Source organism: Octodon degus, unplaced genomic scaffold, assembly GCF_000260255.1.
Source record: "Octodon degus isolate 3935 unplaced genomic scaffold, OctDeg1.0 scaffold00060, whole genome shotgun sequence".
Classification (NCBI taxonomy): domain Eukaryota; kingdom Metazoa; phylum Chordata; class Mammalia; order Rodentia; family Octodontidae; genus Octodon; species Octodon degus.
In genome coordinates, this window is record NW_004524636.1 from 6,813,124 (window position 1) to 6,841,118 (window position 27,995).

The window sequence follows — 27,995 nt, forward strand, 5'->3', positions numbered from 1 at the left end:
TCCACAGGTGTTTTTATCACTGTGCTACAAATCCAGAGCTCTTTTCAGAAAACATAATTAAAACATTTTATTTTATTTTGATATGACAAAAATGGAGATGAAGCTCACCTAGCACAAAATTAACCATTTTGAAGTAACAAATTCATTGGCATTTGTGCACTTACAATGTTGTGCTAATAACATCCCCATCGAGCTTCAAAACACCTGATGCAGACATTTCCTGCCTATGGTGCAATAAGATAATTTGCTCTGGCTATTAGCATATCTTGACTACAGCCTTTGAAAGCTTAGCCTATCAACAAATAGCTTCAAATTATATTTACCTCCAGTGAGATTCAAATGGAACAGGAACATTTTGCTTTAATGGTGAACTTGGTAACCTCCAGTTAAATGTTTCTTATCAGAAAGTTTTCATGTTATATGCAATAAATACCAACAGAAGTGGAATGGAATTGATTATAAATTGTTGACTGAAGCTGCAGATCTCCACTTAAAAAACAAATTCTTGGTAATTGAAAATGTTAGTTTTCTGATTACTGAACTAATGGGAGGTTCCTGTAGCCCCATCAGCTCAGGTGAATTTTACAGTCTACTCCATCTAATTCTTTCCCTATCTGCGCTGCATTTGATCTCCTTATCAGAGCTACTTGCTCCATGTCTCAGTAGGCCAAGAGCTAGAGATGTATTTCTGAGGTCATTTACCCATGTAATTCTAAAGAACTCATTAATTATTAATTATTTGTGCTCTGTAAAAATGCTTATGCCTATATATTAATTGATGTGGACTAAAGCTATACATTTATCAAGAGACTAAATTATCATAAGTTGGGAAATAAACTACTGTAAAAAAATGTGAAAAAGAAGTATTTTGTATTGACACAGAATGAAAACACCCTACATGTGTTTTTCATTGTGGGGCCTTTTTTAGTTCACAGTGTTTCATTTCTTTTATTGCACTGAAGTTTTACAAGCAAGTTTTTGGAAAAAGGAATTAGTTAAGAAAGGAAACATTTTTACCTGACCTAGTCATGGTAAATATTCAATATACAGCACTGATACCTAGTACTCTTACCTAATCTCTTACATAATTAAGAGATTATTTTGCCATAAGAAAATAAAGTTGGGGCTAGGGATATTGCTCAGTGGTAGAATGCTTGCTCAGCGTGCATAAGGCCCTGAATTCCATCCTCAACTTTGTAAGCAACAACAGCAAAAAAAATTCCCTTTGCATCTTGTCTATAAAATATAGGTACCAGAAAGTTAATATTTTGATTTCATTCATGGGAAAAACCATACGAGCTAAAAACAAAGCCAACCAAACAAGTCCATACTGGTCTAGTTGATTAAAAAAAAATTAGGCACTTCCTGATGATCTTCATGGTAAGGCGTTGAACGCAGCTGAGTCTCTGCACATGACCCATATCCTTTTAGTAGGACTTTCTGTTATGTAGGATACCTAAAGATGCATTTACCAGACTCCTTTGAAAATAATACTCTGGTACTACATTAAGTTCCACTAAATAGATTCATGTGAAGGAAACTGGAAGTAGAACATAAAAGAAGATGCCTGCCTGCATCTTTGGGTGGTCTCTGCAGATCTATGAAACACTGAAAAGCGGCCTGTGGCAGTTCTTCTTAGGGCCTCCAAGAGGCAGTGGTGACTCTGATCACTCCCAGCCTCCAGTTTTTCTTCCCTTGTCTGTAGCTAAGTAGTTGTGTCTGGAAGCCAGTCATTCCTTCTTGATTTCCCACCTTTCTGGATGTGATAGAGCCGAAGCTGTCCTCAAGAGTCAGGGCTATGGTACTTGTTCAGCATCATTCATACAGATTTAACCTAATGCCCACTTCTCCAACCCTTTCAAATTCTGTTAAATTCTTAATTACCCATACCAACTCTGTTTATATTCAAAATTGCAAGGAAGTTTGTTTTTTCTGCACCAAATTCATGGCCAACATGGCCTTTTATGGTTCTAGGATCTCATGATTTTAGTCCTAATTTGGAAGAAGGATCTAAACATTCTGTTTTTTTCTACACTACTACAGCTGAGATATATAGAGTTTTGCTATATGATGTTGCCTCCTGAGTTCAGTATTAAAATTGAGTCCTAACAGTAGGCACTTACACTCATAAAGTGCCATTATTTATTCATCTTTGCCCCTATTTTATGGATGCCATTTAGAGCAATCAGTAAAAGCAATTTGTTTTTGTTTGTATGTAGTGAGTTGCATTTTGCCCCAGGGCATACAACTATTGGAGTTCGAACCAGAATTTAAAATTAGGTCTTATGTTTAAGTGCAAGATCTTTTGTAGCTAATTACGGTGTCCCCAAGTAGGACCATTTAGTAACAAAAGACTTTTAATAGAGTTCACATATAAGGTGAAAGATTTATAATTTTTCCAAAGAATCTTGATTTTAGGACTCATAAAGCTTACACACCTACAACAACCTCGGTTTTGGTTAGTGTATTGGTCAGCTTTCCATTGCTGTACAAAACACTCAGTGTCTATGACATAAAGGAGTTTTTAGTTAAGTAGGCTCACGATTTCAGAGGCTTCAGTCCATGGTTCGGTGGCTTCAGGACAGAAACATCATGGTGGAGGGGAATGGAGGAACAAGGCTGCCTACTTCATGGTGGCCCTGCACACTAGAGAGCAGAGCAGGGGACAGCACTAGAGAAGAAAGTGCCAAGAACCAAGGTCACAGCTCCGTGTCCCACCCAGGAGCACCCAGAAGTGCTTCACTTACCCCCTAGCTGGATCCCAAGCTGATCAAGTTGAAAATGAAGCTTAACTGTAACAGTTAGTGTATTGAAAATAACTTGCCATGGTATATCTACAAAAACCATTGATGTCTGCCTTATGCAGGGCATGGGAATACGAACAAGGTCCATGGCTTCCTTGAGATACAGAGGGCAATGTGTGCTTCAGTTCTCTGCAGGCTTCCTTCCACCAGTCAGTCACTCATGTGAGACATGCATATGGAAACGTAGACATTGGGGAATGATGTTTAAATAAGGATTGTGTCTGCTCATTGACTGATAGGTATCACTTTTGTGTCCAGCAAGATTTACTACATGTGCTGCAACTCTCATTTATCTTCTCAACACACTTGCAATATCATCTTTTGTTAGATAGCTTTTCTAGCTGGTCTAGTCCCATGGCTTCATATAAGAACTGGTGGACCATGAAAGATTAGGGCACAAAGGAAGTGTAAAGGGCCAATAACTTGCTCCCAAGCAAGATGTAGCATGGCTTGGAATACAAACAGGTAATGTCAACTAAGAGAGCAGCTCCATGTTACCAGTGCAGTGAATGTGCCTTGCTGTATTACAACTAAGCAACTAAACTGCTTCTCGAGGGTTCCAACTTTGTAATATTTATCTGCTTTCCCTGGAGTAGGAAATGGGTCTGGCACTTAGTAGGTGCTGATGCTCAGGGATCATCTGTGGTATGAGAGAAAGTTGTCACATGTTTCTGGCTAACAGTGATTCACACAAGCATATGCAGCCTCGAAGCAGACTTGGACAGTGGTCCTGTCCCCAGGGGACCTTTAGGACCTTCAGTGGGGCATGTGGCTTTTGTTAGAAAGTTCTGCTGTGTGTCTTTCCACTTTCTCTGAAATATGCTAGCATGCTATGGTACTCTGAGACCTCCTGAAATAGAGTGTGTCCCTGTGAGTTTGAGAAGTAAAGCGCTTCTTAATAATACAGAGCTGACTTCCTTTATAACTCAGTTTGAGTGTGTTCTCAGTTGTGATTCAGTATCAGTTGAAAATCATGATGTTGAATGCATTCATGCCTCTCTTTCTGTTACAAGTCTCCCTATTTTTCTTGTTTTGTTTTGTTTGAAAAAAGATATTGATACATGAACCTAATGAAAATTACCCTTCAAGAAATTCAGTAGTGTTGGGAGTGTTAAAACAAAGGATTGATCAGTGTGAAAACATTTTCTCTATTACAATAATGACTCACAGGGAGAAAAAGAAGTATTACTACCTTTATTTCTAAAAATGAGAAAAATAGGAAAAAAAGGCCTATGGTTGTACAATATGACTTACAATAAGTCCACGCACATTATTCCCTCTGTACAGAAACAGTGGAAGTCATTGTTAAAAAAAAAACCTCTTTATTCTTCCTCTCCCACTTCTAATTCCATATACCTAGGTCATCCTTATCCTGTCCCTGAGAATGCATCTTCTTCCCCATTTATATTCTGGAGCCTATCCTTTCTAGCATCTGTGTTCTGGCTTCACTTTTTCCATTCCCTGGATATCTGTGTAAGTTTCTCTTCAGTTAAAGTGCTCCTTAGAACATACTGATATCTTGCATGCATCAGCTTTCCATTGCTATGACAAATACCTGAACTAATCAACTTATGAAGAGAAAAGTTTTATCTTGGCTCACAGTCTTAGAGGTTTTGACCCATGAAGGAGTGGTCCTGTTGGTTTAGCAAAGCAGCACATTGTGGTGGGAGTGCATGGAAGACCAGCTGCTTTGTGATTAGAAGGCAAAACAAAAGAGAAAGCAAGAGACCAGGATCCCACAGTCCCCTTTAGGCACATGTCCCCAGTGTTCTGAAGACCCCTCAGTAGCCCGCATCTTTCAAAAGCTTAGCACCTCCCAATAATAGTTCCACTCTAGGGAATCCAGATTTTCTTCTATAGGCATTTTGAAAATATTTAAAGTCCAAGCTATAAGAATGCATTTGGTCATAAAAATTCCAACATGAGCCAGGTGTGGTGGCACATGCTCGTAATTCTAGTACTGTGGGAGGCTGTGGCAGGAGGATTGCAAGTTCATGGTCATCTTAGACAAATTAGAGACCCTATTTAGAGACTGTATTTAAATGAGACACCCTATTTCAAAAATAAAATTAGAATAAAAAGTTGGGATGTGGTTCAAAACTGCCAAAAATCCAACCTAAGACAACTCAACCTAACACAACCCAATCCAACCCAACTCAAAAGAATAAAACCCCATAAAAACTGGAACAATTCTCCCTACTCTCCTTCTTCCTTTAATTATTCCCCTCTCCTCTGTAGTCTTCTCTCCACAATTAAATTGTCACCCTTATTCGCTGTTGGCCTTTATTCCTTACCCATCCACTTTTTGGCCCTCTTTATCACTGCCTTGAAATCTCTTGCCAAGTTATGTGACAACTTGCTAGCTACCAGCCCCCATTTATATTTCCCAGACTCTCTCTTGCTTTTTCTGCCATATCTTTCTACCAATCTCCTAATCTATTTAGTAATTGTGATTATGAAACTTAATTGTTAACTTAGATGGATTAAGGGATTCCTGGAGAGGTAATTGGATCATAGCATGCTAAATACACAGTGGGTTGTGTCACACTGTGGGGAAACACCTCCCAAGGGTATATGTTCCTTGGGTGCTTACCTTCTGTGCTCTTCTTGCATGCCATGAACTGAGGAGGTTTGCTCTGCCACAATCTTCCACTATGATGTTCCTACCTTGGGGCTAATCCTTCCTGAACTGAAACTTTTGAAATCATCAGCCAAATTAAACCTCTCCTCTTTTAACTTTGGGATGTTGGATATTTTGTACCAGCAACAAGCAAGCTGACCAGTACTGTACAGTATTCATACTTCAAAAATCTATTAAATTTCTTATAAGAAATTGTGCTAGAGTGGTGGCCTTGTGATAAGTGGTTTGGCTCCTGTTCTCATGCAGTCTGTATTTCACTGAGAGTGAAAGATGCTAGATAAACAAAGGTAAAAATTTTTTATTGTAACTGTGGCTCACATGTTTTTACAGAAACAAAAAGAATGAGCAATGTTAAGAAGCATGGTTTTCCTTGGAAAAATTTTGCCTATGAAAAGACTTCAGTTACTGATAGAACTTAGGTCAACATGAGGACAAGAAATATGTAAAAAAGTAAAAAATAGAGTGAAGTTAATTTTAACAGTATATTCTGTTTAACACAGTATATCCATGTTGATGCATAGTCATAAAAATTCTGAAGGAACCATTTTATAGTTTTGTTTTCCTTTGTGCTTTTTAAAGTCCAGCAGCACACCTTGGTCACTAGAGGCACATCCGGATATTCCATTACCATGGGGAGCTGCTTTGTATTGAGCAGGGGAAGGGACAAAGTGCATTCTTGGTGAGCTTCTGATCAACGCTAGGAAATGAAAAGTAGTTCTTAGGGGACAAAAGCAAAAGCAACACTCTAAATGTACTTTTTGTGTGAAGGCCAATTCAGCAAGACAGCATAGAAACAGCTACTTAGGATCTCTACCTGTAATGTGAAAACTCCCTAGGTGATGAGTGGGAATGTAATGGCAAATCTTAGTGGGACAATAATGAAAATATGTGGAGAAGCAGTGGTATATTTACAGGTTTAATTTCCAAAGATTCTTTCATTAGCTGTGTTTCCTTTTGCAAGTTTTTTTAGCCTAAGTTTTGGTCTATTTATCTGTAAAATGAGGATAATAATCCCCCCCCCGGCTATTTGGTGTAGCCTGTTGGTCGTGGGCTACAACCTGTAGAGCATGTCACTGCAGAATACTGTAGGTGACTAAACAAAAGGGAAGTATAGTAAAAATTCAGGGCAATAGCAGTTTTTCACTTCCATGTTAACCTTATAGGACCTATGGCACTGATGTGCTCCATGGTTGACCAACACATTGTTATAGAATACATGAGAAAATCTTACAAGAGAAAAATCCTTGTGAAGTTCAAACCCCAGAGATTAGCTTGCACAAATAACATGTGCCTGCCATTATTCTTTCATATATATATATATATATATATATATAATTTTTTTTTATCAAAGTGCTTTGTTATTGGAAGGGAGTTTGGGCTACTGGCCCCTGTGTCATTTCCTCCAACAATGAATACTTTAGAATTCATCATTGAGTTACTGCAGTTTATTAATGAACAAATTACTACTTTCAAGAGTCATAAGACTTCATAATGTTAATTTTTTTTTTCAGAATCAGGGATTGAACTCAGATTCTTGTGCTTGTCAGGGAATTGCTTATTCTACTGAGCCATCTCTCTGGCCCTGAAAAGGATTTTTTTTTTTTTTTTTTTTTTTTTTGTCAGGCTGCCTGAAGGGCAGGTCTGGTAAAGCAGGTGGAGCTGGGGATCAAACCATGGTATCTCGCTCCTGACTGCCTTTGCATGAGCAGGCACTTAAACAACTGAGCTGAGGGCAGACCCCTCATAATTTAATTTGAAACCAATGACTGTTCTGTTTGCTGCAATGTCTGTCATTCTTCTGGATGTTAAGGGATTCTGGAGGTTCTTTATTTTGCTGCTGGACTGTCCTTTATGGGGCCTAAAGGTCTGGTAGAGATGCATGTCAATTATACAACATGCTTCTTCATCACTGTGAGTCTTTGCTAACAATAAAATAAGAATAAGAGTATTTCTAGTAAGTAGAGCGGAGTAAATGGAAATATATTGTATACCATCCAGGTTAACTAAGTTAACTGGTATGTTTATTTCTGCTTTTTGTTCTTCTTAAAGCCTGGCTTTGTTTTTGGGATAAATACCTTATATATTTAAGTAAGTAAATTAACGATCAATTCTGTTATTATTATCATTATTATTATTATTATTATTAATGTATTTGGTTGTTACAGGGTCTCATTATACAGCTTGGACTCATAGTGATCCTCCTGTTTTTAGCCTCTGCAGCACTGGGATTACAGGTGTATGCCACTATCCCTGGACTCTGCCTGGCTCAGCCCACCCTGGGGGCAGGGTTGGTGCAGCATGTGGTGCTGGGGGTTGAACCATAGTCTTTGCGTTTACCTAAGCTTGCCTAAGTAGGTACTTTAGTCTGATGAGTTATCTCACTGGCCACATATCAATGTATTATTCTTTGCCCACTGTAAGCTAATAACAGTGGCTCCTAAGCATGCTGCTCATGGGAGCAGTGACAGCATCACTGAATTTTTTGGACCTATAGATTCTGATTCCACCACAGATCTTGTTATCAAAAGACTCTAGGGATCAAGCTCAGCAATCTGGTTTAACATCCACTCAATGAATCTGACACACCTGAAAAATTCAAAACCACCATCATATGGATTGCACACCTTATTGCTATTGATAGATTAAAAAAATAGACTCACTGAGGGTTGGTTCCATTATTCTGCAGTAAATTGCTCCAGGAGTTGTAACCCATCTCCACCTCTCTTTGCAAGGAAGGATGATCACATGTTTCCGGCTTCCCTCCTGGCAATATGTTTTGACAATTACAAATACTTGATAGCTGGTTTGAGTGGTATGGGTAGAATATAGAGACTCTTGCAGCCATGTGGGAGGTAAGAACAATGCAAGTAGAATTGAAAATGGAGACTCGTATGTTTCTGGGTCAACGCCTGCCTTGCGCGTCAAGAATGCCAAGTTCCAGCTGATCTTGGAACGTTAGAGGTGATTACAGAGGAAGCCGGTAGGGAGTTGAGATAAGCAATCATTTAACAGAGAAAATGTGGTCGGAAGCATGAGGTTAAGAAAATATTGAACAAAGAAGCTTCAATTTTGAAGGAGAAGGCATAAGCTAGAAATAGCCATACCTGAAGCCCACAAGGCTGCCCTGTGCTCTCAAATCAAACTTCAAGCACTTTTGCTCTGCTAATGTGAATATTTGATGGCCTGAGATCTTTGCAGTGAATCGCCACCAAGATTTTGATTAGTATCTTTTGGGAGCTCTGATCTCTAGTAAGAAAAGAAACTGAGCTGATGGTGATAAGCTCCACCTGCAGTAAATTCCGGTTCACCTGGAAGTGGGAATGTCTGTTGTGTGCAGCTTGTCAGAGCTTTTTTTTTTCCTGCCTTGAAAGTAGACGGAGAAAAAGGACTGAAAATGTTGCTGTGATTCATTGAAATTATTGCTGTGAACTGTTACAGAAGTAATCTTATAGTAAGAGCCCCCAAATATTTTAAAATTATTCTTTTATTCTATCAAAATTGTTTCTATATTTAAAATGTATTTTAGTACAGGGACTACAGGGTCTCACTACACAGATCAGATTCATAGTGATCCTCCTGTTTTCAGCCTCCCAAGCACAGTTCTGGAGATGGATATTGATACATTTAATGATCCATTTGGATATGTTTCCTATGGTAAAAAGCATGTAAACCACAGCTGAGTCCTTATCATCTTGTTCTTCTAAATGTGTACTGTTTCTGATGTCTTAGCAATTATTATTATATGCTCTTTAAAATAAATTAAAAAATAATTGTGCTGGGATTATGGGCCCGCACCACCACACCTAGTCTTAGTTGCTGTCTCAGTGAACCCCAGGGGTAGGACCAGCATGGAACTCCAGGGATCTCGCCCCAGTCCCTGTGCCTGTCTAAGCAGGTGCGTTAGTCCACTGAGCTATTTGGCAGCCCTCAAACTTGTTTCTGATTTTTTTTTTTAAATATTTACAAGTAATCTTAAAAATTATTCACCTAAGGTGAAGTTCCACACAGCAGTATAATCCTTGTGAAATGTATTTTTCAGACTCTTATCTTAAGGGTGTATGCTACGACTATCAGGATAAATAGAGGCTGGGGAGATGGCTCAGTAGAATAAGTGCTTTCTTGGCAAGCGCAAGGGTCTGAGTTCAATCCCCAGTTCCACCAAAATAAATAAATAAATAAATAAATATATAAATAAATAAATAAAATAAAATAAATAGGACAGCAGTTCCTCAAAAAATGAAACACCAGACTATCACAGGATTCAGTGACGTTCCTTTTGAGTGTATTCTAAAAATAATTGAAGGCATTCTTAAGGAGTTATGTGTATATCTTTCCTAGTGGTATCACTCACAATTGCCTGAGGTAGAAACCACCCCCAGGCCCATTGACAGAAGATGGATACAAAATATATGGTATATGCACAAATTGGAACACTATGCAACTTCGAAAATGAAGGCTTTTTGACATTTGTTACAAGATGGGTGAACTTTAAGCACAGTATGCTGAATAAAATAAGCCAGACAAAAAAGAATGAGTTTGTATGATTCTGCGCACACCGAACAGTCAAATGGACAGCAACTGAAAGTGTGGTGGTCTGTAGAGGCTGTGCGGTGAGTGGACAGGTTACTGGTTAATGAAGATTCAGTTTACAAAGCTGAAGCAGTTTTGGAGTTGGATGTGATACATTTAATGATCCATTTTGATATGTTTCCCTATGGTAAAAACCATATAAACTGTAGCTGAGTATTTCTCCTCTTGTTCTTCTAAATGTGTACCATTTCTAGTGTCTTATCAATTATTATTATATGCTCTTTAAAATAAATTAAAAAATAATAAAGTAAAAAGGTCAAGGAAAAGCTATTAAGCTTTAATGAAAGCAAGCATTAATGTTCCATTATTTGTCCATTCTTACAGACCTGTATCTGTTAATCTGAGCAACAGATTCAATGATAAAAATACATAATATAATAACCATTGTTAATTTGCTTCTTTGTTTTTCATGTTATATATTTGGTACAAGGTCTCACTATGCAGCTCAGACTCACAGTGATCCTCCTGTTTTCAGCCTCCTCAGTACTGGGATTACAGGCATGCGCCACAATGTCCAGACTCTGTCTCTGTGGCCTGCTCAGTGCACCTGGGGGCAGGGCTGGCATCGCATGTGGGACTGGGGATTGAACCCTGGTCCCTGTGCTTGCCAAAGGAGGTACTTAGTCCATTGAGCTATTTTGCTGGCCTATAATTTGCTATTCTTGTTTTGAAAGCGTGCACCATATGTACTATTGTATGTTACACATTTCTGTCTTTATTTCTGCCATTTGTTTTTGCTTTTGTTTTTAGTCTTTAAAATACTTTAAACAGTCTATTTAAAATATAGCCAACAGTAGTAATAACAATGATGATGAACGCTTTTATGTGGTAAGCATGTATCTAGGTGCCTTATTCAGATTGTCCTGTTTAATTTCACTTCATTCTTCTCTTTGGTAGGTGCTATTATTATTTTCCCTCCTCTTTTATCAGTTATTTAAATGAGGCTTCTAGACAGGACAGGAAGGGATTTGCACTCAAGAGAACAGCTTCCAGAGCTACTTGTTTACAATGAAATGTAATAAGCAGACTAAAATGGTTACTACCAGTCTACTTATCAGGAAGGAAACAAAAATTCCAGATATCAAAATTGTCTCTGCAAGCTCTGATTTTCATTGCAAGTTCATTTGACCACATTATGGGTCTAACATATTAGAGTTGTGATACACATGAAAAAGTTGAGGGCCAGGGAGATAGTTCAGCGTCATAAGCACCTGCCTGGCGAGCGCAAGGTCTTGAGTTCAATCCCCAGTACCAAAAAAAAAAAAGAAAAAAGAAAAAAAAATATGAAAAAGAAAAAGAAAAAGTTGAAGCACAGTTTCTTCAAAGCCTTAGAATCAAAATCTGTATCTGCAATGTATACTTTCTTATGCAGATAGTGCATTTTTCCTTCTGTAAAAGAAAAGAACACAAAGTGTAGAAATGTTTGATATTATCACAGTATATGCATTAACTCAGAAGACTTCATCTATGATGTTTTGCTTTAGCATTTGCAAGAATGGGGACTGCCCAGGTAGCTCAGTGGACTAAAGTGCCTGCTTATGCAGAGTGCAGCAGCCAGGGTTCGATCCTGGGTGTGCCTTGCCAGCCCCACCCCCGGGGCGTGATTGAGACTGGGCATGGTGGCGCACCCCTGTAATCCCAGCACTTGGGAAACTGAAAGCAAGAGAATCACTACGAGTCCGATCTGTGTAGTGAGACCCTGTAGACCCTGTACTAAAATTAAAAAATAAATTAGAAAAAATAAATCTGCAAGAATGTTGTGTATTTCTTTCCAAATATGGAGGAGATGGCCTTGTTTACTGTTTCCCTGGAAACAGCAGTGCCCAAATGCTATGCTTACTCTCTTCAGCACAATTAAAAACCATTTTATGGAGCAAATGTAATTTAAAATATTATCCTCAAGCATGGATTTTAATTAACTTCAATCATGTGAAATATATAATGACGATGGTGTTAAAATCATCTTGAAAGCTAAAAATAGCTTTTTTATACAAAATAACAGGGCTGTAAAAAACTTTCCTTAATCACTACATTAATGGCCTTTTCTTTTACAGCTTATTTACAGGTGTTCTGATTATTGATAAGGTGTCTCAGTAACCTGGTTAATAACTTGATGAAGTTAAAAAATGTTGTATCTAAATTTAAGAAAAGTTTCTTAGTAATTGATGAGATCTAAGAATCTCTTATCAGTCACTAGCTCATTAGTATAGTAGTATGTTAGAATTTTCACCATAATATATACTTATATATATGTGATTTTTTCCCATTTTTAGGACTCCACTATTGTTACTCCAATTATTTTGAGGACTGACCCTCAGGGATTTTTCTTTTACTGGACAGATCAAAATAAGGTAAGAAATGAAGTATTTCATTCTTCTGTTTTCCTGTTGCTTACTGGTTTGCAAAGTTTTTATATTAACTCTATAAGCATATTCACTTCAGAGATGACCTTTCATAATCCACTTAAAGATTTTACTTTTACAGAACGTCGAAAGCGAGAAGTCTTAAGTCTTCTCAAGAATATGAATTTGAAATAGTACCTTTACTAAATCCTGAAGTAATTGGTATTTTTCCATTCTGCTTCTATTTGTTTGGACACAAATATGGATATGTAGGTTACATTTAGTGCAGAATATAATTAGACTCCATTACCGATTTAAGTCTCCACTCATAAGCAATGAAGCAAAATGACCCAATGACCCCACAATTGGCTTTTCTTCCCTCTTTCTTCCCAGATTCTCTCAGTATCAATAAGAATTTGATCTTTATAATTACTCATATTGAAAATCAAGGATGTGACTCCTTGAATTTTCTCTTTCAGTTTTCAGGAAGCTTCTCATGTTTTCTACCCACAAACCATGAATTTGGTATCTAATTTATTATGAAACCAATTGATGATTCCATCTTATGTATGTATGTATGTATGTATTTTTATGTGTTTAGTACAGGGTCTCACTACATAGATCCAACTCATAATGATCCCCCCATTTTCAGCCTCCCAAGAGCTGGGATTACAGGTGTGTGCCACCATGTCCAGTCTCATTCACAGTCTCAGTGTGCCCCAGGGGCAGGCCTGGCATGGCAGGCTGGGAATCGAACCCCTGGCCTTTGGGTCTGCGTAAGCAAGCACTTTAATCCATGATGATTCCATCTTGAATTATTAAAAAGTAGAATGCCTGTAGATCATAAGATTCATTTGGGGTTTAATGGGCCGTTAGACCAGAATATTTATTGAAAGTGGTTATCATTTCAAGTTTTACTGGCACAGATCTCCACTTGAACCTGAGAGGCCCAGAATACACAATATTCTGGTCCTGTAACTTCTGGTATTTAGACATAGAGATAGGGATTTTGCAGAGTGCTAAATATATTTTGAAACCCATAGCCTAGCAATCGAAAGTCATTAGAATGGCTGGGAGTGCCACAATTACTGCTAAGGGGAAATAATTCAAATTGTTAGCTCTTTCGAAAGTTCATGTTATATCTCTGGTATCTAAATTTCTTGGACTTGTGACTTTTACCTTGGTGCCACTTCAGTTACCCCATAAGCAGTGGTGTGGAAATGGTCCTCTGCAGTGCTGTGGTGAGGGGTGGCATGGATCCTGGTGGAAGGTTGTAGTGTGGAGCGAAGCTGTGTCTGATGCCAAGCCCAGTCCTTGCACATCACCTCAAAGACAAATTCCAGCCTTGTGGTCCTTCATTCTATTCTATGAATGTCCTGGAAACATCTGTGACTCCAGATGTGGGAATAAACCATAGACTACACGAATGTCAAAAATTATGTTTGAGTAAGATTTCATACTTAATGTTCATGTTTATTACTGGGCGTGTTAATCACTTTGGCTTAGACATTCTGTTTGGTTTCCTGCTGTTATGTATAAAACAATGGCTTGAAAGAAGGTTTGTTTTTCATGTTTTTCCCTCCTCTGAAAGGCTATTTTTAGAACTGTTGAAGCTATATTCATGAAAGATATTTATATTGCCTAGAGCTTTTCTAAAGGTTGGATATTTGTACAAGAGACCTAACTGTCAGTCTGATTTTTCAACTTGTAAATCAAGCTTCTATAAAAGCAACAGAAGATATTTTGGGGTTTTTAAATAATTCATGGCAACTCAGTTAAGCTCTCCTTGAAGACCAATCATAAATATTTCTTGCTTAAGAAAGGGAAAGTGTTTAGAACCAAAGGATCTTGGATGCATCTCTGTTGCTCTATAAACCCAATATTTTGACCCAGGTCTAGGAATTTCTTTCATTCTCTTTTTCTCTCCCAGTGACAATGCTATTTATGCCTAATTGAAACAAGTAATAGGGTAGCAAGCACTTTTATTTCTTTATTGCTTTTCTCTTCATGGATATTAATCTTAGAGTTCAAGCCGAGAGATAATAAGTTTTACTATTTTATGTGTTTGATGCCTAAATCATCTTTCGGCCAGGAAGTTTATTTTTTAGTCAGTGATTTTGTATCTTAGATTCTAAAAGATGAGAAGATTTGAGGAAAAAATAAACTTGCCGTGATTTTGAGTTTGTCATTTTCTTCCTGGCTTTAAGCCTGGTACTGGAAGTGGAACAAGTGATGCACACAGTTTCAGTAGCTGGATTAATGATGTGTTAGTGCAAATGCAGGCTGAAAATTGAGGCATGCAGGGGAAGCTGGCATCCCGCCTTAAGTCGTGGCATAAGATCAGTTGAGGGTACGTGGCCCGGTGGCCCAGTGGTGCAGTTATGATGCTGCTTAGAGGACTACTTTCTGTAAAATACTTCATTTTCTGGCATTACATCTGAAAAGTCTGTTGCATTATTGTATAGAAATGCTATCTCAGGGGACAAAATAGCATGCTTCTAAGTTTATGCCTTGATTTTTCCACTGGTTGAGATGCTGGCACTGGTATGTATTATAATAAATTCTCTTATCGTCTCCCTTTGGGTTTTCCCAACAGAGTCCCCTTTTGGTCCACAAAGTTGTACCGGAGCACGTTGATTAGAAATCTCAAAGCCTGCTTTGTGAACAGAGGATTAGAGCATTTGTATAGGAGTTCCTTCCTTCCTTCATGGTACTGGGGATCAAATTCAGAGCCTTTGCTGAGCTACATCTCCGATCCTTTTTTATTTTATTTTTTGAAGTGTGAGACTCGCTCAGTTGGTGTGATGAGACTGAAGTTTGTATCTTTCTGCCTCCCCAAGTCCTGGTGTTACAGGTGCACACTGCTGTCCCTGGTAAGAGCTTTCTTCATGATGGTATGGGAAGAAAGTCTTCACATTTTGCAATGTCTCACCTACATAATTTGCTTGTCATGGCTTTGTTGTACCAGAGCCAGTACTTTCAAATCAGAGTCGTGCTCCTCCCTACCCCTCCTTTGGTTTGTCACTACTGAGATGATGGGCAAAGAAGAGGCAAAGATGATGCTGTTGGGAATTTAAAATGGAACAAACCAAGCAAATCATTTTTGGGTAGCTGAAATGTGTTTTAGTGAAATTTTGACAGAATGTTTGGGGTTGGTGGAAGCCGATAATTATGAATATCATTTTAGGGATAAATCTTCATACTTTGTACCAGCTCTGGACTTCTTTTGACATTTCTTTCTGGTTATTGTTGACTATCTAAATTTTATTGAATAAATTAGAAAAAGAAGTGTCTGGATGCATCTATTTTAAGCACAGCGGTTTTTCTGTTGCTAATGTAGATTAGGTGAAGAGAAAAGTCTGTTTCTAAGGCCACAGATGGGAAGGAGCTCCTGTCCAGCCTGAGCAATGAAGGGGTCACCTACATGAGGATTAGGACTTTTTGTAGCTTTATGCCACGTGGGCACCAGAACCGTAACAGAAAATGGTAGCCATGAAAGCCACATGAGGACCAGAACCTGTGCCACATTTGTGGCAGAAAGGCTAAAGAAGAAAAAGAGTCAATGTGAAAGAGCTCACAAACAACCATCTTGCTCCCCTGTGAAGTAAAGTAGACGGTTGTCTTGCAACTTGATGCCCTGCGTCTGGGCCAAGGTTGGTGTAAAAATAGAACCGGCCACTACAAGTTCAGATCCAACAACCTCAATATAGTTTAGTGAACTCTTTCTTATAACCCTAAAACAGAAGCTTGGGGGAACGTGTAATGAAGAAGGTGAGGAAAAAAAGCACGCATTTTCAACAATAGACGTTTTCTGTTTTGTTACAGACATCCTATATTTAACTTTGTAAGTGATAACTGATTTTTCTGGAAGAGAGTAAAGCAGTGTAAATATTCCTAACTCCCCTCTTGCAAATACCCCAATCCTAGTCCTTTGTCCAGAGTTCATCTAGGGGTGATAGCTTCCTGATTTTTTCTTAGCCCTCTTTTTAACGACTGGACATCCATAACTATGGAAATGTTTTATTTTGTTCTGTTCGCGTCCATTTTTATCCTAGCTGCCATTGTGTTATTTTTACTGTCCCATGCTTGCTTTTCACCTCACAGGATGTCTTAGAAAACTTTCTATACGTGTATATCTTATGTCTACCTGGTTCTTTTAGGTTGCTCTCTTGCGTATGTCAAAGAATGGATTGCTGATTTTTGTTTAATAATAAAACAGATGCTCATTTATGGACCCACAGTGTATGCTTCTGAGGGCTACAGCAAGCTAACAGTCCCTCAAAACAGAGCCATAGTCTGCCTTGTGTATTGCTCTCTGGATATATGGGGCAAGCGTTCCCTAAAGGAAATGCTTTGAAACACAACTGCTCATTGAAGGCTGTTTGAATCCTAATTTTTAGTTATTGGTTGTGTGATTGTATCAGCCCACCAGTGTTATGTGGGAGGAACTGTTTTCTTAAACCCCAACCAATGCTGTTAGGAAACACTTCAATTTTTGCTAATCTCATGCAACTGTTTTTATCTACTTTAATCTGCCCATGGCTGAGTTGCTTGTAAACTGTGTGTATTTGCATACAGTTTCATGGTCATTTCTCTTTTTCCTTACAGGAATGACCTGCCTATGTTCCTGCCTTTATGTTGATGGTTGACTTTGTATTCTACAAATTAATCCTTTAGATGTTTTAGATGGTAAAAATACATTCCTCCTGTCTATTGCTTGTCTTGCATTTCTGAACATCTAATTTGTTCATGGCAAAATCGACCTAAAGCCTTCAACTTTGCCTCGCTCAACCTTTTTTTTTTTTTGGGGGGGGGTGGTTTTTGAACATTCCTTACCTTTCATTCTTATCACTATCATTCTTGTGAATCTAGGTTTTAAATTCATGCATGACGTAGTTGGGCTGGAGGTGGAGCTCTAAGTTTAATTTCTTCAAACAGATAACTCTTGGTTTGGTGACTCCCTATGCTTTCTGGTTGTAGCCAGCAGTGGTCATGGCCCACTGTCACCTCTCTCTTGTGGGTTTCTTCCCAGCTCAGTGTGAGAAGGACATGAGACACGTGGCCTGCAATTGCACATGGACCAGGGCCATGCTGCCTGCTAGTCAGCTTTCCAGGGTGTGACAGGTGCTGCTGAAAATCACCTTAAAAGGAGGAAAGCTTTATTTTGGATCCAAGTTTCAGAGGCTTCAGTCTCCACTAGTCTGGCTCCACTAGTGCTGGACCTACAGGGAAGGCTGGAACAAAGTTGGTTATCTCTTGGTGGCTCAGAAGCAAAGAGAGTGGGGCTGGGGGACACAAACTGTGCCCTTCAAAAGCAGCCCCCTCCTGCAGCACCTCCTTTGGCTAATGATGTCCCATCTCCTAGAGTTCCCACATCAGCTGGGGCCACGTTCTCAGTACAGTAACCTTTGGGAAATATTTCATGTCCGGGCTAATCGTCCATTATCATTCCTAGGCCTGGTACTTCCACCCCTTCATTTGGATGACATATAGTTTCCTTCCTTCTTCTATTCTAATGCATATGGACTTAGTTGTTGCTTTGCAATTCATTTTTCTTAAGACTGAATTGGGCTGTCTAGTTCAGGGTGACCTTGAACTCACAATCCTCCTGTGTCTTCCTCTCCAGTGCTAGTGCTAGGATTACAAGTGTACTCTATTACACTTCGTCCCTGCTTAATGTTTCTTTATCTTCTGCCTTTCATATTTCCTGCTTTAACATGTGCAACTCTTTTTGTTTACCCATAACCTTATATTATAGACATAAATTTATACCTGCATGTTTAGTTATTTCGAGGGATTTTGGACAGGAGGGATTGGTTCTGCCATCTGGTCCATCTGCTATCCTGTTCTACTTTATGATTTTCATGAGACACCATTTGGGATCCTGGTGCAGAGTGATGATTAAATTTCTATAAATGGCAAATATAGATAGCCTTCTCTTATGGCAACCTTAAATTTCTCTGCAGAGTTCAATATCAAAGTTTTAAAGTTAAATATTTATATAAATCATAGTGACATTTTTTTTTTCAGCCTAAGTCCAGTGTTTTAACGAGGCAAAAATAATTTGGATGTTGTAGCGTAAACTTCTATAAGAAAATCTGATGGTTTTGTATTTTAAAAGTCCTCTAGCCACTGGAAAGAACTACTTGGTATATCTTTCATTAGTGGTCATTTAACAATGGAGCTTCCTTTCTGAGACACGTTTGTCCAGTGTATTCCACAAAAATAACATTAACTTTGCTTGTTGGTGGTAAATGACCTTCCTGCCAACATAGCTGTGTGTGTAGCTTCCCTGCCAGTCTCCCTATCTCATTGCTGAGGTGTTCTAAGACCACCTCTAAAATAAACTACTTTCACTAGAATCCTTATCTCAGAAGGTCTTAGGACAGATACATAAGAACTGATTATAGACAGCTTTGATTAAAGGGGTGAAACCATTCTCTGGTTAAGAGGCGCTGGGGCACACTAGGTGCATGTCTTCAACTGGGGCTGGGCTTCCGAAAACTTTCCTACCTTGGGAGGTCTGAAGAGCATTACACAACCAGCTCTGAGGTTGTTGCACTGTATGTGGGTTTGACTTCCAGGTGTGCTATGTATTTAATGAGTCATAGCCTGTGAATCGCTCCAGCAGTCTTCACGCTGTGGTTTTCTCCTCTGTAAGACAGATTTTACTTTCTCAGAGTTGTTCTGAGGCTTTTTGTGAAAAATGAACTGCCTAGCTTACTACTTTGTAATCTCTCAGTCCTTTGTGGTATCTCTCAGTATTGCTATAAAATAAACAATTAGTCTCTAAACTGAACAGTTGTCCCTAATTGTTAGGGCTCACAAGTACACTATGTTGAAAACCAAGTGACCCTTTACTTATGAAAGTATTTGTCTTCTTTGAGGCAACAATGACCTGTTTTCTGTTAGACTGTTACGGTCTTTTGATCTAAAGCATTGAAGCTTAGGTCTGTTTGAGCAAACAAGATGTTTATTTATGTATTTCATAATGGTTTGGGAACAGAGCCATGAAAGGCAGAAGAAGGGATTTATTGCTCGAAAGACTTTTCCTCTGAGCATAATTTGCTAATAAATACTCCATCATTGGTTCAAGTTTCTTAGTCCATTGGGAGTCTGAGGCATCTTATAGAATGAGCTTGAAGATAATATAAGGGACTTTGGCAGCAGAAACTAGTATTATTTACACAAAAAATGGAATGCTACTGTGGTTGTCTGTATCTTTGTCTCCTGAGATTATTGCTTCAGGATTAGTATAGTTACATATCCATAAGGCAGTTCCTTCTCCATGCTGACTAGATGCCTAGAAATTAAACTTCTAATGTATTTTATGTCATTTGGACAGCCAGAGTGGGTCCTATTGCTAGGAACAAGTCTGTACACGTCAGTTCAACTTTCAGGCTAGATTCTATTTCTTCAATACTACTTTTTTTCCCCTCACAATGACCCCCAGAATTTTTGCTTCCATAACCTTTCACCAGTGCAGGCTGGCCAAATGTCCTAATGACTTAGCCTGTGTAGATACAATTTAGGAAAAAATGTTATTAAAATGGAATCTTTTACATATTCTTCTTTTTGAGACAGGGTCTCTCCATGTACTACAGGCTGGCTTTGAACTTGCTTATGTAGCCCAGGCTGGCCTTGAACTCCCAGTGATCTTTCTACCTCAGCCACCCAAGTGCTGGGGCTACGGTCATGTGCCACCACATCTGTTTTTTTACACATTCTTGAGGGAATCTATTCACGGTTTGTAGTAGATTTTGTAATTGAAGTACAGCTTTTTAAAGTGTATTTTAAGAAAAGTCTAATAGCTATGTAATGGCATTATAGAACTTTCTTTGCAATCATTTTTTTGTGTATAAATACATCAATATGATTTTTATGTCATTATCATTAATTTTCCTTGTGAGAAAAACATCAACAAAGCTCATTTTTAAGACATTATAATTAGAGTTTAGAAGCATATGAAAGAACCCTGGCTTTAATTCAACATTTAATACTCCCAGCATAATTTAATCACAAAATTATGCCTCTTCTTTATGAATTGCTTATATTTAGTTCTTCCCAGTCTTATAAGAGAAATGACACTGGATATTTTCTAGGTGATGAAATTGTTACCATGGGCTATTTGTACTTCTTGATACCAAAAATGGTTTGAAGCGTGAGTTAGAAGAATATGAGGAAGACATTCATTTATATATTGTTTATAATTTTTATTTCCTGTAAGGGTGAAAATTTGTTGTCCTTTGTTCTGAACAGAATACCAGATACTTGCTATTGACAGGAAACCATGCTCCCTTGTTTGAATTGCAGATGCTGTAGATACAGTGAATGTTTCTTGTTGATCTCTTATTTAGCTTTTTTGCCTAATCAGGATAGTTAAGTTCTGCTGGAGAGGTCCTTTCAAGTCTTTCTGTATTTAATCAAATGATTTTTGACTTTTAGTAAAGTTGAAGTGTTACGATTGAGTTACTTAAGCACCTAATACACATGCAGAGAGTAAAGAACGTAATTATTTTATTCCATTGTTCATATTTAATTATTGCTTATTTTCAAGTTATTTATTTAAATAACTTGAAAAGGCAAAAATGTTAAGTTTGTCAAACTGATTTTTTTGGAAGTTGTCAGTAGTCATATATAAATAAGTTTTGCAAGTCCAGGGAAAGATTTGATATTCACTAGTTGGATTTGCCAATATCATTCTATTATTGCTTTAGTTATTGGTAAAAATAACAGAAAACAGAGATACGGTGTTTTCCACGTGCCAGGCATGGACCTAAAACACACATATACAGTATTCATACAAATAGTGTGTGTTTATGATATAATTTATATATTATATATACATGATATTTATAGTGTGTATGTATAGAATATATAGTGCCCATATGCTGTGTGTAACCTAGTGTATATGCATATAAAATATCCATGCTATATTTTCTATGTGCATACTATAGTATGTACACTAGTGTGTTTGTTTTTATGAATGCATTATGGAATATGGCTATAATGGACTAGAGCTTAGATATATTCAGCCATTTCAGTAAGCCCCTGGAGGACACATAAGCAATTGACAGAGTGCATCTGGAAGCTGTGTGCTCACCATGGTCAGAGGCTTAATGAAAGGCAGACTCAGGAGCAGACTTGAGTCAGGGCAATCTGGCTCTGTGTCCTGGCTCTTAATCCTTTACTTCTTAAAAACCTGCCTCAGATGTAAAGCGCAGTCTAGCTCACAGATTTTTTTCCTTTGATTTGTTTGAAGAAACCTCAGTCAGCATAGTAGGTTTGCCCAGAAGAGACAAACCAAATGAGGAAGGGCTTCTCAACCTGCCTGCACATGGAATTCCACTGGGGGATCAGCAGCATGTGATGCCTGGGCCCCACCCACAGGGTCGGGAGCTGGCGTGCAGTGGGCACAGAGGGCTTGCTGGGGAGCCTGAGGCTCCTCATCTGCTGGCCAAGGTGAGCACTGATAGGATGCAAACTAACATTTCAGCTCATCCAGAAATCTGAGAGAGCGAGAGAGAGAGAGAGAGAGAGACAGACAGACAGACAGACAGACAGACAGAGACAGAGAGAGGCAGAGAGATAGAGAGACAAGAGACAGAGAGAGAGAAAGAGTACTTTCCTGTCCTGTCCCATCCCGTCCTGTCCTGTCCTGTCCTGTCCTGTCCCATCCTGTCCCATCCTGTCCTACCCTGTCTGAGGCATGGCCTCCACATGGCAGCAGGACTAATGCTCTTGTGAGCATTCACATAACTCTCCTAGAATTACTGTATTGATTATTGATTGGAGAATCTTCCCTATACTGTACTTGATTGAGCGGGAAATCACAAGCATTTTGTAGGATGATTCTTAATATCCAAGAGTGAATCAAAATAGACTTTTTGGCCATTGTCAGTAGGTTAGAATTCATCAAACTTCCCATTCCCTGACTGCTCCAGGTATGAGCCATTCGTTCCGGCCTTCCGAACATACCAGCAACACTTGAGCCTGTTTGTGAACCTTCGCATTTTATTTCTGTAGATTCCCCATTAGATCAAGATGCTGTTTGAATTCCATATTTAATTAATTAGCTGCACTTTTGAATAGGCAAATATAATATTAAGGATGACCTTCAAGGGTGAGGGTGTAGCTCAGTGGGAATGTTTGCTGAGTATCCACAAGGCCCAAGGTCCAATAAATACAAAACAAAACAAAAAATAAAACAAAAACCAAAAAGCTATATGTTTATTTCATTTTTACACCCAAAGTTTTACTTAGGACTACAAAGCAGATGCTATCTTATTAAATTGCAACTTTGTATCATTTCTTATCAGTCTGTGGGAACCTTTCCTTTATTGACACATACACCCTACCAGGGGAACCAGAGAAAGTCAGATAATTTGCAGGTGTGGCAGGAAGCCTGCCATTTAGTCATTGGAGAAAAGTGACATTCATAGCCCTCCTATTAGGTGGCTGGTTTCCACCCTGCCTTCTGCAGGGCATACAGATTGTGGTGAGAAGGATTTTGCATGAGCTTTCTCTAGCGTTGTGCAGGACCCCTGCTTCGTTAGGGGCTTTTGAGCATCATGTTGCATCATGGCAAACGGTGCACCTGTGTGAAGTGAATGCTTCGCTGAAAAGTTTTATGGGGCAGAACTAGTTGCTATACTAAGAAGCTAATGACTGTGCTGCCATACATAATGGATTCTATTTTTAGACGAACATTTGTTCCTCTTGGATGGCTTCATTATGCAGGAGGACAGCAATTTCAGTGCTATATTGTGAAGATTGAGATATTAGAATACTAGAGTAGATGCTGTCTTAGATGTGGTGTGACTTTCATAAACTCAGTTCTTGACTTTGTTCGTAACTAGAGAGAGAGAGAAAACTGAAACACTAAAAGAAAATGCCAGTGCAAGTTTTGGTGTTTGTAGTTTGGGTTCTTCCAGGAGCTGACCCCAACCAAGCTCACACGGGCTGTTCAGAGTGTGACCCTTGGGAACACCAGCCCGGCAGTGGAGAAGAGCAGACAGCAGTGCCGGGAGGCTCTGTCCCCTGCGGATCTCTGGCTTGCAGAGCACAGTGTGAACTGTAGTATTTACCCGCCAGTTCTCATTAGTCACTGACTGAGGACAGCTTCTCTGGGGGTGTTTCCCGAGCTCCTCTGCCACGTTCTTTTGATGGCCTGGAGGGCTCCAGCAAGCGAGCCCTAGGCTTTAAGAAAGCTCCAGACACATTTCAGGTCGGAAGTTGTCAGTTGGCATGTATGGGAATACAAGCACGCCCCCAGCAGTGACATCTCTGGGGACTTTAATTTTCACTAAATCAGACTTCAGGCATCTGCATCACAAGATGCAAACTGGAGCCTGACCCCTTCATAAGCAGATCTCTCAGTCTACATCGTGCTTTAGACCCCAAAACACAAGCTTTTAGCATTTAAAAATCTGGGGCATTCCTATAGAAATCTAGATTTTCCCCTCAAAAATCAGAAAAAAAAATCACTGACCAGTATACCCCCGTGGCCACATTTGGCTAGAACAGAGCAGCAGGTGCCTGCTTTAAACTGAGCATGTGATATCCAATCTGCCACAGTCCCCACCAGGCCAGCCTACTTAATTTACATGAGCTTTTACACTCATTTAGATGCTTGCCTGTGAGCATCAGGCCTCTCTGGTAACATTCTACACTGGAAGCTTCGAGAAGCTAATGATTATGAGGATGCATGTGGACTGCAGTTAGTTTTGCCACAGGGGCCCTGTCAGAGGATGGTGGCACAAAGACTGAATTTTGCAATGGAAGAAATAGTTGAAGGTCAACAAATTCTGGTCCTGCTCATAAGTATCACAAGCAAAGAAATTGAGGCCCCAAGCCCATTTTTTTTCCCCTCAGTGAATTATGGATCTGAAATGTATGAGCCCTGAGGTCCCCATCTGCTTTAAAAGGCTATTATTCCAAAGTGACTTTCACATGGCATTGTGCTAGGTAAGATTTATACATATGACTACTTGGCAAAGGATTTCCAGGTGAACTGGGCTGTTAATCTGAGGGAAATAAGAATGGTGAGCTCCAGGACACCAGTCTGGCTGACTTCCCTTTGTGGAATGAAGGGGATTGACTCCACCCCCAACTCTAGGCAAAGAGCATTGATGAGTCTCGCCAACCAGTGTCTCCCAACTTCTGTCAGCAGAAAGCTGAGCTGTCTCACATCGCAGCCTTTGCACACAAGTAGGTTTGTGCGTTAGAATTTTGGTTAGTTAAAATAAGGCTTTCCAAAGGCAATTGCAGTAGCCATATTCCACATTCTGGGCAGGTGCAGTTGGGCACCTTTTCCATCATGGTAGAAAACGCTTTTGGACCTCATCCTGTGGAGCTTGGCTTAGGGATGTTCTGCAGAGCCAACACAATGTTTTCTTGCAATAAAAAAAGAATTTCCTTGGGCCGGGGAGATGGCTCAGTGGCATAAGCACTTCCCCGGCAAGTACAAGGCCCTGAGTTCAATCCCCGGTTCTCAGGGGAAAAAAAAAGAATTCCCTGGGACTTGAGGAAAAAGAATATTTCTTTTTCTTTCTGGGTCATATGCTACAGGTATGTAATATGTAGACTTACCTTTGTTTTTTGGTTTCCGTGAAAGAAGATAACTGGGTTTGCTCATGAACCATTTTGGAGAATCAAAGGTAGAGCTAACAATGTCTGCTCTACTCAAGCACAGCAGCTGTCTTTGAGTTATATTGCTGCAATAAGATACCGAGGCCAGGCACTTCATAAGGAGGCTTATGTGACTTACAATTCTTGCAGCTAGAGGTTTCTGATGACATGGTACTGGTGTCTTGATGCAGGACCCCAACTGTACCCTAACATGGTAGAGACATGGAACGGGATCTGACAGCATGAACAAGAGGTAAAGTGCAACAGGCACCCGGTGACTTACTTTATAAAAGTTAGTTTTTATGAGAGCTGACTCCGTCCTGCTAGGCCTACATCAATCCCTTCCATGGATGATGCCCCCAGTGACCTAGTTACCATGCTTTAGGCTTTTCCTGTTAAATAGTCTACCACTGAATGCTGCCACAGTGGGACCAAGTTTCTAGCACACCAGCTTTCTGGCTTCACACTCAAATCATGCTCATACCATAGTACCAGTGAAGAACCAAGTCCTTGGTGGTGTCATGTGAGATCCGAGCTTATCCACTCTTTTTTTTTTTTTTTTTTTCCCGAGCTTATCCACTCTTAACTCCTTGAGTTAATTAATTCCTTCATTGTCTGAGCAAGCTTGAGATGGAGTGATTGTCCCTTTCCAACCAAGATTACTAACTGATGCATGAGACATTCATGAGTTTGAAGAAAGGCAGAGCTCCTTCATTAAGGATTCAGCTATATCTGCCCCATGAGAGAAATAAAAGAGAAGGTGGAGTTTGTGAAACCTTTATGTACACAGTGGTTATAGTTCCCTTCTATATTTGTGGTTAGTTACCCTGTTTTTCTAATTTGGCCTTTAGCTATCAAGGCTAATTTTATTGGCTTCTAGCCATCAGAAGGAAAGATGTCTTGAGAAATAAGGCTAAATGAAAATTTCACAGCAAATACAATTTTGGCCATTTTGAATGTTAACATAATAATCCCAGTTGTAGTAGACAATTTGTAGGCAAGAAAAGTAGAATTATGTACCAGCGAGATAGCTCGGTGGACAAAGTACCTGCTTTGGCAAGAGGCAGGGACTGGGCCTTGATCCCACACCTCATATGTCACCCCGGGCCTACCCCTCAGGTGTGCTGAACCTGCAACAGAGTCCAGGTGTGGTGGTCAATGCCTGTAATCCCAGCACGGGGGAGGCTGAAAACAGGAGTACCACTGTGAGTCTGAGCTGTGCAGTGAGCCCCTGTACCAAATATACAAAGGGAAAAAAAAGGAAAAGTAGAATTATGGGTAAACTATTTGGTTGTAGATATTGTACCAAAGTGCTGCACATGGACTGCCATAGGAGTTTATTATTTGGTCTACTTCTCTTATTTTTTAGTGAGGAAACTGAGGCTATGAGTAGCATTGTTCTTTACATGGGAAACTAACTCTTGCAGTATAAGAACTTTCTGAAAGCTTCACAGTCCTGCTGTTTCTCTACCTTCCCCTCAGGCTCTCGGCTCCTGCTCTTGGGTGCTTGGAGCACATCCACTATGGTATCTTCTCTCTGTGTGCCTCAGCCCTAGCTACACTCTCTTCTACTTGAGGTCTTCACAGCAATCTCCCTCTTGAATGTACAGGATGACTGAGAGCTATGGTGAAGGTTTATAAGAGAAGCAATATAGTAAAAGATATATTGCCACCAATCCCACAAGATACTTCTCTTTGCTTTAGACATATTTATCCCATTGTTCTTGCTACTTTCTGGAACAGTTCTGCAGGTCCTCTTTCATGTATTCACATGACATGATTTAAGAAAAATATGGCAAATGCTGCTGCCAGGTGCCATCCAGTGGAAGAGCGGGCTTGTAAAAAGATACAGTGTGTCCCCATCCACCTTATTCACCAAATCTGTGGCTACACAGCTTGTGGCTCTTCCTCAGAGTTACAATGACAGCAAAGGTAAATGTTTTGAATCCACTGAGGACCTCCAGGCAGCCACAACAGTGCAACTAGAGATGCTCATGAGAAAGCACTTCCAGAACAGCTTTAGAAAGTGAAAAGACTGATGGGATAAGCATATTCAAAGCAAAAGGGATTATTTTGAGGGGGATTCATGATAATGCATTGTTAGTTGTAAGAAATGGTTTTTATCTAAACACACACCATATTTTTTTACTCACTGCTCATCTATTGTCATTTCTGCTACGTTAGCCTTTCCTTTGCTTGCTACTTATTCACAATTGTGATTGAATGTTTTTGCATAGTTATGTAATACTTAGCTCCCCCTTAGGCTGCTAGTGTGGTCCAGGGTCTTGTTGGTGAGTGTATAGTAAGTATTGTCCTATTGGGAAAAGCGATTCTCTGGTAGAAATATTTCTAGTGTGTCTCATTTAGGTAACCGGTGTGTCAGTTCCAAACATGGACTTGGGAAGCGAAGGACCCAGTTGGCTTTGTTAGCTTACACACTCACTCCGGGCACCTGTATGTCCGTCCTCTTCGCTGCTGGGTTCTTGCAATTTGGCCAGCGCTTGGCTTATTGTAGGTACCAAGTGATTTTTAGTTGGAGGGATAAATAGATCATGTTTATTGCATCTAGAAATGTGGTTAAACATGCTAGTGTTTCAGACAAAAATGTCATAAGATTCTTCCTTCTAGAATCGGATCAGGTTTTAGAGTTTGTTACATCCTTTCTCTTCATTTTTCTCTCTTAGAAATGATCAGAGAATTGGATCTGCTATAGCTGCCATCGCCAGTTGATTAAAAGAGTCCAAATTAAGATTACCACTCTTAATTTCTATCCAGCACTCCTTCTATTATGGTATTGTCATCTTCTAAACCTTCAGGTTTTATTAGTAGGAAAGGATGTAGTTACACATATAAGTATATCTGCTCCACAAGAGAAAAATTAATATCCGATCATTCCTTTTGAAAGTAATATCTGATCATTTCTTTTAAAAGTATGTGTTTGTCGGGGCCGAGGAGATAGCTCAGTAGAATAAGTGCTTGTCTGGCAAG

The 27,995-nt window shown here is 39.4% G+C and overlaps 1 protein-coding gene across 1 annotated transcript in view; it reads left to right on the forward strand.

Annotated features, from left to right (window-relative positions):
- Window positions 1-27,995, forward strand: part of Plcb1 (phospholipase C beta 1) — a 784,962-nt gene that overhangs the window by 6,102 nt on the left and 750,865 nt on the right. The window contains exon 2 of the mRNA XM_023718574.1: window positions 12,309-12,386. Coding sequence (XP_023574342.1) covers window positions 12,309-12,386 — 78 coding nt within the window. The remainder of the gene's footprint in view (window positions 1-12,308; window positions 12,387-27,995) is intronic.